General features: G+C 36.8%; 1 protein-coding gene across 2 annotated transcripts in view; it reads left to right on the top strand.

Annotated features, from left to right (window-relative positions):
* The window catches only part of FIRRM (FIGNL1 interacting regulator of recombination and mitosis), a 37558-nt gene that overhangs the window by 18798 nt on the left and 6078 nt on the right, over positions 1-12682 (top strand). For both annotated transcript variants that reach the window (XM_083357536.1, XM_083357537.1), the window contains 9 exons: positions 341-470; positions 861-1047; positions 1642-1724; positions 1978-2029; positions 3216-3305; positions 4824-5009; positions 6096-6218; positions 8868-8963; positions 10259-10372. In XM_083357536.1, the coding sequence (XP_083213662.1) occupies positions 341-470; positions 861-1047; positions 1642-1724; positions 1978-2029; positions 3216-3305; positions 4824-5009; positions 6096-6218; positions 8868-8963; positions 10259-10372 (1061 nt within the window). The remainder of the gene's footprint in view (positions 1-340; positions 471-860; positions 1048-1641; positions 1725-1977; positions 2030-3215; positions 3306-4823; positions 5010-6095; positions 6219-8867; positions 8964-10258; positions 10373-12682) is intronic.

The following is a 12682-nucleotide window of genomic DNA, read 5'->3' as shown; positions in this document are numbered from 1 at the left end:
CAAGCATGAGTAATCATGATTGGTTCTAACTCTTCAAACTGCTAATTATAACTGAGATTTAACTACCAAATCAGGAAATAAAGTAAAACGCAGTTTAAACTTTTGGAAAACCAACAGCAAATATTTTTAAAAGATAGGTTTCCTAGTAAGATAGTTTAGATTGCCCTTATAAATTTCAGTTCCGTGCACTGTCAAGATATAAATTCCAGTATTTCTAGCGTTGTACGTTTTTTGTAGATTTGCTAGACTTGTCAAACTTGAGAAGTCAATAAAAATTATGTATTTGCTTTGTTATTTATTTAACCAAAATGCATTTGCTGTCTCCTTTCCCAAACTGCAGCTCTGTCTCCTGAGCTGCATTTCCCACAGTCTCAGCTTCTTCTTTCTATAATGGACATGTTACCATCCCAGTCCCAGGATGTGCAGGCTCTGTGGAACAGAGGAAGTCAGCTCCCAGAAGAGATTCCCAGGTACTTTCTTGCTACTGCCATGAATCTGTGTTGGCATGGGTGGATGTATTTGAGCCTGATTATTTTCTGCTGACAAGCCAAGACTTTGCTACATCCTGAACTTGCTTTATGAAAACAGACTACATTGTTTTGGTGAAGGAAATGTAGTATTTGGCTTTAAGGAAGCAAGTGAAATTCAACATTGAGTTTTAAATTAATCTGTTTAGAATGCTCAGGATGACATACTGACTTATATTTGACCTATGTAATTGGTGTCATCCTTGAGTTTGTTTTTTCCAGAAATCTAGTGTTTAATAATGTGCTTCAGTCTCTATTTGCTTTAGTGATATGTGAGGATGAGTACCAAGGATCTTTGTGGAGCATGAACTCTTCTATTCTGTTTCTTCACAGGTTGCCCTTGCTTGCAGCCCTTCTGCTCAGTCTTCAGCAGTGCTCTAGTGAGCTCTCCCTCCCTCTCCTCTTGCAAAGAACGAGAGAGACGGAGCAAACTAAGGGCCCTTTCACCTTTTACCACCATGTTTGCATCCACTTGTGTACCTTTATAACATCCCTCTCAGCGTCACATTTCCATTTACTGGTAAGGAATGTTGCAACTCTTAACTTGGAATAGTGTTTGAATGTTTAAATCAGGCATTTATTTTGGGAGATTTGGATAGATCATGCTTCACTAACGTGGATTACACTAGCACGATCAATAATTGTGATTTAAAAGTAAAAAATTGCACACGCCACATACTATATTATCATTATTAAAATTGAGCTCTTATTAGCTTCAACTTTTCAGTGCATTGTTGCTCTTTCCTCCATCTATTTCTCTATTGCTCCTGATCCATGTAAATTATTCATTATATATCTCACTAACACCTTACTCAGAATATATCTGCTCTAAGGCTAACATTTCATATTGTAGCCTTGTGTTATTTGATGGTGATAATGTGATATACATGGCCAGAAGTCTACTCTTTCTCCCAAATAGAATCATGATTTCTTAATGCAACAATTATTATATATAATTTCAAAATATGCTCAAAGCTGCTAGTCAAATCTTAAAACTATTTTTCTATAATTCTATTTGGCTGGGAGTCTACCTTTTCTCTTTACTGACTATGGGATGACAATTAAAAAAAACAACTTTTTGTTTCTCTGTGTCTGTTATCTATTTAATGTTTAGGAATCCTCTCTGCTGGAAACCGTACTAGGTCCAAATATGATCATGGCTCTCCTAGCCATGGATGTCTGGTGCTTCCTTGTCCGGTAAGATCAAAGGTGTGCAAAAGAGTGAGGTGTACAACAAAGAGTGACACAAGAGCTGCTTATCTACTTATCTTTTACATTTGCAAATCAAGAAGGTTATTCCATTTTCTTCCATTTAGGCTAAAAATGTGCTTGCTTAGAACTAAATAACAATTTGAGTTCAAATGTTCCCACTGAAAGATCATTCCAGAGTAATAGTGATTGGCTGGTTGTGAATTTATATACTAATCTTGCTGTCTTTCTCCTCTTCTAGGTATGGAACAGAAGACCTGTGTGCACACCATGCATTTATGATAGCACATGTAGTAAGCAGCATTTGGTTTTCTTATAAAAAGCTAATTTGAACAGAACAAAAATAGTAAAGTCAGGCAAAGAATGTGAAGTTTAAATGGTTGTTATGGTTCCGACTAATGAGACAGTTCAAAGAACATTCAAGCATTGTTTTTTCCCCAAAAAGTCTATAATAATGAGAACGAAGCATCGGCACTCATGGATGGATGCCAAAAACTGAATTCTCCTCCCCTGAACATATGTATCAAGCACAATTCCCTCCCTTAATTTAAACATCTTAAGTCACATTCTCCAATTAGTTTAACATGCAAAGCTTCTCTTCCGTTCTATTTCGGGCCATTCATTATCTTATTAAAAAAACAACCTGGGTAGCATTCTCCTCCTCCCCTCCCCCCCAGCTTCATTTTTCAAAAGCAAAACAGTTTAAAGGGAAAGGCTGCCTCTTATATTGTCAAGGCAAAAACGTCCAATGTTTGCAGCGTTGACAATGGTCTAATTTCACAGTTTTTGATACTTTGGAAAACGTTATTTTATAATATAGGAAAATGCTAATTTCCCCCCTCCTTTGCCTGACTTGCTTATATACAAAGTGGTAAATGCTGGTTTTGTAATTTAGAAAAATAGGAGTAAAGAAAAAAATAGTCAAACTGATTGCTGCACTTGGTGACGCTGGGAAACATATTTAAGAAGAGTGCTCTCAAATCATTTAAAGCTGCCTTCCTGGCCAAGCTAGTGTTTCTTTTGGGGGCTCTTTCCCTGAAATGTTGCTACTTGGATAAAATGTTTTTGGAGTGCTCAGTGGTGATTAACTTTGGTAGGCATTTTTTCTTAAATGCATTTGGTATTTTTACTTAAGCTGTCAGGGGACCTTTACTAAGCCATTTCTTGTCTTTTGTCTGCTCTGACGTTAAACTTCTGAACATGAAGAAATTCTTGTTTCTACTTGTCAAAACAAAATAAATGCATTTGAAGTGGTTGATATGAAAGGGATTTTGGTTAGTTAGGCTAGATAGTCTTTATGGCAGACACTCTGCATTTCTGATTGGGAGTCTATAAATGTTAAAGAGATAATTATGATGATGGGCTAATTGCTGCCTAAAATTAGGCCAGTGTGAGCGTAGGTGCAGAGTCTGAACCTTCAGAGGAAGTTGATTAAATATTGTTTCATTTAAAAACCATCTGTTTTGTGTCCAAATTTAGGTAAAAGCTTGTCCTGCTGAATGTTATCAGGTCTCTCTCTTAGGGGTGCTGTTACGACGTTTGCTCTTTCTGATGGCCCCGGATCACCAGGCAAGTCTCTCCTGATGTGGGTCAGCTTATAAATAATGAGCTTTCTTCGATGTGGATATCCACTCACTAGCTAACGTGAATCGGTTTTTTGTTCCTTTGCAATGAAGGGTAAAATATGGTTGCTCATTATTGCAGGGCAGTTTATTTCTGATGCTTCATTATAACAGGGAATGAAAAAGAAAGACTGTTCTTTCCCTTTTAATTTGACTATCAATTACTTTTCTACCTGGTGTGAAATATTTAAGATGGCTAGAAATACAGCTAGTGTTCAGTGTTCCTCTTTGCGGCCTCCATGTTTCTATCATGGGCCCTTTGTTGGCTACTCATGGTGTCATTTAGAATATTTTAGAGCAGGGTGGACAACAGCCAGTAGTCTCTGTGCAGTTCCCAGGGCTCCTGTCATTACTGAAATTAGTGTCACAGTTCCCATCATTTGGACAACCAACACATGGAAGTATTGTATAAGTCCCCAAATGGGTTTTGCATAGCTTAAAAATCAGAACGCTTCTCACAAAACAAAACAAAAACCCTCTGCTGAAAACTAGGCAGATCCACCCACCCCTTTTAATAATAATAATAATAATAATAATAATAATAATAATAATAATAATAATAATAATAATAATATAAAGTTGGAAGGGACCTTGGAGGTCATCTAGTCCAACCCCCTGCTCAGGCAGGAAACCCTATACCATTTCAGGCAAATGGCTGTCCAGTCTCTTCTTAAAAGCCTCCAGTGTTGGAGCATTCACCACCTCTGGAGGCAGGTTGTTCCACTGGTTAATTGTTCTAACTGTCAGGAAGTTTCTCCTTAGTTCTAGGTTGCTTCTCTCCTTGATTAGTTTCCATCCGTTGCTTCTTGTTCTGCCTTCAGGCGCTTTGGAGAATAGCTTGACTCCCTCTTCTTTGTGGCAGCCCCTGAGATATTGGAGCACTGCTATCATGTCACCCCTCACCCTTCTCTTCGTTAAACTACACATACCCAATTCCAGCAACCGTTCCCTATATGTTTTAGCCTCCAGCCCCCTAATCATCTTGGTTGCTCTTCTCTGTACCCTTTCTAGAGTCTCGACATCTTTTTTACATCGTGGTGGCCAAAACTGGATGCAGTATTCCAGGTGTGGCCTTTCCAAAGCATTGTAAAGTGGTATTAGTACTTCACTTGATCTTGATTCTATCCCTCTGTTAATGCAGCCTAGCACTGTGTTGGCTTTTTTGGCAGCTGCAGCACACTGCTGGCTCATATCGAAGTGATTGTCAGAAAACCACTGTGCAAAGGTTGGGAATAGTTGCATCCCTCAGAGCATCTAATAGTACTGACTGAAGCTTTATAGCCTTTTCTTTTAGCATTAAAAGTATAAATACATTTTAGACTTATTGTCATGGGTAGATTTTTAACCTTTGAAAGAAAGTAGCCAGTCATATCCTGGATGGAAGAGTAAACTGTTGAATTGTGTGTTTTTTTTTTCTACTTTCACATAGTGCTTATCCGATGCTTTTGTTTTTATTTCTCCGTAGTTAAGATTCACCCAAAAGTTTCCTCCCAAAGATTCTGAAAACCTACTACTGTGGCAGCACCTTTCTCTCCGGGCCCTGTTGCCGTTGCAGAGGCAGCAGGTTGCTCGTGAACTTTTTGGGGCAGGACTTGTGCGATGTCAGGAGTGGCTGAATAGTGTAAAGTCATTGAATGAACTTCCACAAGTGGTAAGAAAAAGCGTGACTCAAAGGATTCTTTTTTATGAATTAACAACTCAGGGGGATTATTTTTGTCTTCCTTAGTTCCTCCTGTCTTTTCTGAGAAGCCTACACACATAGACAGGTGGACCAATATTTTCATAAACGGGGTACAGTATTTTCTGGCTTTACAAGAGGAGTGGCCTGACTGTATCCAGCACCATCTACTACAGTGAATCTGCATGAAGGATGGAGACTTCTGAATTACAGAGCTTATCCCTTGAAAAGAGAGTGCAGCTAGCTATTTTTCTCTGTGGTTGCAAAAAAAAAAAAAAAAACAACCCCAGAGCAAACAGAAATAGCTTCTGCTGCTTTTAGAGAACAGAATATTCCAACAACAACAAAAAAATCAGTCTAATTGATTTACTTTAATTTTGCTTTTTATAGCCTCTAAACCTCTTTTTTAAGTTTATATTTATATTTATTAAATTTTTATACCGCCCTTCTCCCGAAGGACTCAGGGCGGTGTACAGGGCAATAAATATCAAAATACAAAATACAAAAGTTAAAAAAACATTAAATAATAATGCCCGATATATATATATATATATTGTTGGGGGCAATAAGCTGACTGTGTAATAATGCCGCTTGGGGGGGAGGGGAAAGCCCTAATAAGCAGGCATATACATGGAATGAAGGCTATTGCTAAGCACATTGGTTTGTGCTTAAATTGTAAGGCGCCCTGAGTCTTCGGAGAAGGGCGGGATATAAATGGGATTAAAATAATAAATAAATAAATAATACAATAGTTAAAAGCCATGTTAAAACCCAAACCCCGAACCCATCAGACCAGGCCGGCTTGTTCATAGTTCTTGTACTAGAGGCCAATGCTTCTCAATCTTAGCAACTTTAGGAAGGGTGGCTTTTATCTCCGGAATTCCCCAGGCAGTTTGAAGTCCAGACACTTTTAAAAGTTGCTGAGATGGAGAAGCACTGCAGCAGGCGTTTAATCTTGGGAGATGATTTCATTAGAACTCCATTCTGGAGGAGCTGTTCTGTTGCAGGAAGACACCTAGATTATTTCTACCTTCTTACAATTCTTTCCACGGTTGCTAGAACATGGCGCTCTCAGCCTTGCTGTCTATGTGCCAGAGTGCTAGGGAGACCCTGGAGGAAGCAGACCAAGCAGCGCTGGTGGAAGCTCTTAGCCAGATTGCAGTTCACCTGCCAGCTACGCAGGTAAAGAATGCTAATTTCAGCTGCATTTGCTTGACTTCTTTATATGGAATGAAGGGGGTATGCGATTTTTTTTTTGCTAGGGAAATGGAAATCATATTCCATCTTATTCTTTTTTTAAAAAAAATACATTTTTTTTACATAATCACCTTAATATTTGGCAAACACCCTGTTGTCTGGATTTATATTTAAAAAAACAATAACAATTAGTTTCTATAATTCTATAGTCCGCATAATAGCTTTGCTTGATGTTCTCTTCTTCCAAAAATGTTCTCTTTTACCATCCTTGAATTAATACAATTCTTATTATTTGGATAAATAACTAAATATAGACATTTTTCTAATATTTCTGCAAATAATAACCACGTTGATATAAAACTTCTTTCCTAACTAATCATCTTGATTGCCTTATCATAGAGTTTAAAATTCTTATTTAAATTTGTTTTCCCCACAAACATTCTTACTGGTTAAGATTTTCATTACACTTAAGTATTTGTCTTTTTCCTCATATAGGCCATCCCAACACTTTTACATTTCTCATATCTTAAAAAAGGAAAAGAAAGAAATAAGAAGATAGTATACTACTTAAAATACATATCCTTCTTATAATGTACATTTATATCCAGAATTTTTCTCTTCTTTTTAACCATATGCAAGCATATGTTTAATCTAAGTGTTCCATTTAAATAAATCAATTTCCTAATCTTTTAGATCTAATCAAAATAATTTATTCACTCAAAGTTTTCTCAAGATCAATTTCACTTAAGTATCTAAAACATTTCCTTTATATAAACATTTTTACATTTCTCATGTCAAAAAACAAAACACAAAGGGGGAAAAAAGGAAAAATACTATATTACTTGAGAGGCTCATCCCTCTTAAATTCATTTATATCCAAAATCTATTTCTTTAACTATATTAAAACAGATAAATTTCAAATATTCCCTCTGATAGATCCCATCATCTAATTTCTTGATTCTTACTTTAGCCTTTTTTTATTTTGCCAGACATCTTTCCTGATCAATATGTTTCTCTGAATCAAAGAGTCTTCCCATAGTCTTGTGGATGTTGTTGTAGATACAAAAGACAAATCAGGTGAGATGTTTATATAGGAAAGTTTCATCTCTTCATATTGATTGATTTTTTTCCCTTTCTCTTAATTTCTCTTACAATTTTTTGTCTCTTAAGTTCTTGTAGTTCTCCTGGTAGCTCTGAAATCCATTTTGTCAAATCTTTTTTCTTGTCCTCAGACTTATTTTGTGATCTTAAAGTTTAAGTTATCTTTTCCGTGTCCGTTATTTCCTGTTTTTTTTCACCTGGGTTAAGTCATACTTCCTTCTGTTGTTAGGTTCCATATTTAAATCACTCTTCTCTGGTTCATCAGTTGTCTGTTTTATCTACTCACTCTCTATTTTTATTTTCAGAGAGGTTTTTTTTGTTGTAAAGTTAAATTAGAGATGCATTCATTTATATTTTCAAAGTTATTTTTAATTTCCTCGTGGTTTGAAATCATTGTTGTTTGAATTAGTTGCAACATAGCATATATCTCCTCCTGGAAAGTATTTGTTTTTTCTTGGTATATTCTTTCTGCAGATCTCTGGTTTTCCATGATAGCCAAAAATCAGGGTTTTCCTTTCTCTACAGACAGCTTTAGTGTCACAGTTGAATAAGTATTTGTAATCCAGAAAGCTCAATTTTTTCCCCTAAAGTTTATAGTTCTCTCTTTGTGGGTAGCCCAAGATGTTTTCTTTTTCTCACAGCTGTTTCCCACCCCCCCACCCCCAGAAAATCAATTATCAAGTAGAAGAGAGAAAATCACTGTTCTTACCCAGTTCCAAGCACATTGTTTACAGTCAGCATAAAATAGTGCTTTTAGGCTTTGGCTGCTTGTAGCTTGGGCTAGACTCTGAAGTTAAGCTAGCCTTTCTCCTGCTGATTTCTGGAAAGCTTTTCCTGGACCTATCGGATTAATCGCCATCTTCATACTCAGCGGGGCTTCCGTCCTTTTTTATAGCCTCTACAGGGCGAGTTCAGGCCCAGTTAGGGTCCCCTAACAGGCAGAAATCGGCTGTAGGGTGCAGAGCCCCGCGATCCCTCAGCTGCTGCACTACTGCGTCCATCTTATTCTTGCTTTTTGTTACAATACCTGTAGTTCTACCTCATTGTAATAGCTTCTCAGGACAAATCAAACATCACATAAGATGTGATTGCAATAATGTCTGTTGTGGGCCAGAAGAAAAACGTTCTGTGCAGCCCCCATTTCTCTTTGTCAAAATGACTGTTTTCAGTGGCATGATTTTCCCCCCTCCATTTTATATGAAATAAGCCCTTAAACAAGTGTATTAAGCCTTTCTCCTTATATCACTACCATGATCCTTGAAATCTCAGAAGCCAATGGAGAATAATTTTTTAAAACTGGATCCTCTTATTTAGAAGGTAGTTTAATTCACTGTACAAGAAGGGTAGATACTCTGTAAGTTTTAAAATGTGGATTTTAATAAGTTGATCAGTAATAAAATTTACTGCTGCGATAAAAAAATATATCTCTTCCTGACATTAATATTAGCAACTGCATGTGTAGTTCCAGAATCTTGTTTAAACAGTGAAATTGGATGCTTGGGGTGACACAAAATGTTACTTTTATCAATTAAGATATCCAGTCTAGCCTGTTTCCAGCAGACGTTTTGCTTGACACTTCAACTTCTCCAGCTGTTCATTGAAAGTTTAGAACCACAGTTGCTAATTCAGGTAAGAAAATATTTGGTGGGTAGTTTTGATTTAGATACAGAATTGACTAATGTACTGCTTTTCAAAGCTAGTTTTAGTTAAATTATACATAATGTATAAATAAATAATCTGGGGTTGTATCAATTATGGGATTGTGAAAATGCCACATTCCTGCCATTCCTCATCAAATTATGGAAGTCTGGCAAAAAATAAGCCAAGCTACTTCATCCCTCAAAATAGTATTTCTCTGTTCAATGAATAACTCTAAATTAAAGCATCTGAGACAAATGACAGCTAGCCCACATTTGAACGCAACCAGTGAAGATGGGCCCTCTTATCTCTGGTAACTGGTTCTGCTATCAAAACACTCTCACTGTTAGAAAGTTCTTTGTAACATGCCATCAGAATCTTTGGTCGTCTAATTCGTTATTATTATTTTTTCCTATGATCCACTCTTTAGATTAGAACAATAAAGAACAGATCTTTACTTTCTTCTGTGTGACATCTTTTCTGGTGTTTGAATTCTGCTTTCTCCATCTTTTCTTAAGACTAAAAATATTTTTCCACAGTTACCATCACCAAGAATGGTACTCACCATCCTATTCCTATGCATTTGATTTGTTTATTAAATCTTAATTTTTCATGTGTCACAAATATAGCTGTGTGCTTTTCTTGCTTAATGACAGTGCAGGATTTGCTTAATGATGGCAACCATTATTGCTGTTTCTATAATCGATGTAGCCACCTGACATTGTACTTTACAACGGTGCCATTTATTGAAGGAAATTCAATAATAAAATTCCAGTTGTTAACAGAGGACTACCTGTAATTTTGTTCCATTTTAGTTTAAGCTCACATTTTGAATGGGTGTAGTGTTACAATATATTGGTGACACTGACTTCCATTTCTATATTAGCATAAAATCAGAACAAATCAAACAATAATATATGTGTGTGAGAATGTGACATTCACAAAACAAGACAGGACTCTTTCAGTTATGAGAGAAAGTATAAACTCAGTCCAAAATGACCTGCTACTTACATAAAATGAGTTTTTCAGAATGCTTCATCACTCATTTATTATTTTACTGAATAGTATATTCAAGGGCGGGATATAAATAGAATTAAAATAAAAAAATAAAAAAAATAAATAGTGTCTTCATGAGCTAAAGGTAGGCAGTTTATCTTATAAAAAAGGAAGAAAGGTTAAATGTCTGAGCAAATTTAATTTTGATCATAAAAAGCAGTTATCAAAGATTTTTCAGTATAATGTATTTTCTGCATTTTTTTAATGTTTGATACTTATTTTCTCCATAGATACTTTCACTACAACATTCCCTTTTGCGATTGAATTCCCCTGATCATGTTGTGATTGCAGTCTTAGATTTTCTTTCTTCATTGGGAAAACCTGTCATTCCTCCAGATTTCCAGGTAAATAAAGCAAACTGTCATTCTGTTCTTTCTTTTCTGTATGTAATCTTTGGAACTGTTACAATAAAAATAAGGAATAGCAGTTGAGATATTACTTTTCAGCACTGGCTTCTGAATACTATATTAATACAAAGAGGTATAATGATTGTTCTTTGAGCTCCATGCAGTCAAGCACACAGACCTACATTTAGATAAAATGTCCTAAAGCTGAGAAATGTTTTGACGGAAGGCAGAATTCCCTCCCAATCTTCAGTAACCAATGTAGAGGCTACGTACACCTCCAGGGGAGAGGGAAAGTGTGCTAACATTTACAGATAACCAGTCTGTCCTCTTGTTATATCTGCATCATGTACATGTATTAAGATAATATGAGCTGTTATAATTATTGAAGTTACAAAACTGTATGTCTTAAAGTGACATCTAAATTAACTATCTAGTTGGTATGATAAAGTAATTGTTTTAGGTCAAGCAAAGTTTGGGTAAATCTATCCATAGAAAGGCATGGACAAACCAGTTGTTCTGGCAGAATATGAAGATGAGGGGGCCAATTTAGTTTACTGGTAATACATTATATGGAAGAACTTACTTAAGGAGAAGTTAGAATGAAATGAGAATGCTTGCCTTAGGCCATAATAGCAAAGACAAACCTTAAGAGTGTCAAAGGAAGCAATTTTCTTGATGTTAATAGGAAATATTCCTGCAGATATCTATATCCCAGAACTAAAGAGAACTCTACAACCTTAAAGATCTTATCTGAGATCAGTATCTCAAAATGCTTATCTGCTCAACATCAAAAGCATATAGCAGGGTGATCATGCAAGACATTTGTGATGAGATGACATTGTGAAGAGCAAAAATAAATTGAGTCAAAATCAGGAAATCTTTCTCAGATGTTCTATTTCATTACATACAGGGATTATTGCCTGCTGTAAGAATTCCCATAGAAGTCTGAAACAACCTATCTTTGTGGCATTAACGAAAACCATAGTCTGAATTGGTATATTCTGAGCTGTTGACACAGTATCTCTTTGGAATAAGAGTGACAGGTTCATATAAACATATCTCCCCATTTCCTCCCACCCCCACTTCCCCAATTTGTAATCCATCTTACAATTAAAGGTACATTTATTTTACAAAGCAGAAAATGTAGACAAGTTCTTTCAATCTTTCAGAAGTTACAACCATTTTTCCCCACCAAAAGATTTAATAACAAGCTATCCATTTTGATGGAACTTGCAATGCAAGTAACCTTCGGTTTCTTACAAATTTATCAAAATAAGCAAGACTAGGTGTAAATCTCAGGTAGAGATTTGGCAGTAAGGAATATATTGGTTTGGTTTTTCTCTCTTCAATTACTGGAACACTGAAAAGTATAGCAGCTGAGATCAATTTGCCCATAAGTGTTAGGCCACAAAAAAAGAAAACATACTACCCATGTGTCAACGCTTCTAACATCGGATGTTCTTGCTTCGACAATTATGGAGATGCAGCCATTTTCCTTAACTTGTGTGTTACTCTTAAGAGTTAGAATGATACTGGGGTGGGTAGAATGTGTATGGGAATTAGTTAGACATAACAATATTGTAGCAGTGTGTGATTCAAGGTTGCTTGAAATAAAGAGATGATAAGAAATGGCAGGTTGGAGAACTGGAGGGAAAGTCTGCATTTCAAACTAATTGGAGAATGTGATTTATGACTGTTAATTAAAGGAGGGAATTGTGCTTTGATACTATGTGTTCAGGGGAGGGGAATTCAGATTTTGGCTTCGACTGTGTATGTGCCGACGCTATGCTACTCGAATAAAAAGTCTTTAAGGTAAACAATGTCTCAAAGTTCTTTGAAAGTAAGATCTACCTTGAAAATAAGTCCTAGCTTGATTTTGGGAGATGGGCCTAATATAAACCCTACCCCCAAAATAAGCCCCAGTTTTAGGGCAAGGCGCATGCCTAAAAATCAAGCTGGGGTGGGGGTGTGGAGCTGCCCCATGCATCCTGCACCCACTTTCCTTGCAGCCAGGCCTCTCCTCGCCAGCCCACTTCTTCTGCAGCCTCCTCTGCAGCCAGGCCTGGATTTCTCAGTCACAGGCCTTTCTGGAAGGCCACTGCAGCCGAATACCGAGCTATGGATTCAGTTGGCTGCAGAGGTCTTGCAGAAAGGCCTGACTGCAAAATGCAGGCCGGAGCTCCATTCCCACCTGCAGAATGAAGCTGCTCCTTTTCTTCAGCCACAGAAGAAGTGGACCAGCTGGGTGGGGCTATCGGTTCCGGAAGTGAGTATAAAAGAGAACACCCCTCCCCGCCCCCCAAAAAG

This window comes from Vipera ursinii (assembly GCF_947247035.1).
Source record: "Vipera ursinii genome assembly, chromosome: 3".
In the NCBI taxonomy this organism is placed as follows: domain Eukaryota; kingdom Metazoa; phylum Chordata; class Lepidosauria; order Squamata; family Viperidae; genus Vipera; species Vipera ursinii.
Note: the sequence above shows the minus strand (reverse complement) of the source record. Positions and strands in the feature narration are given on the sequence as shown.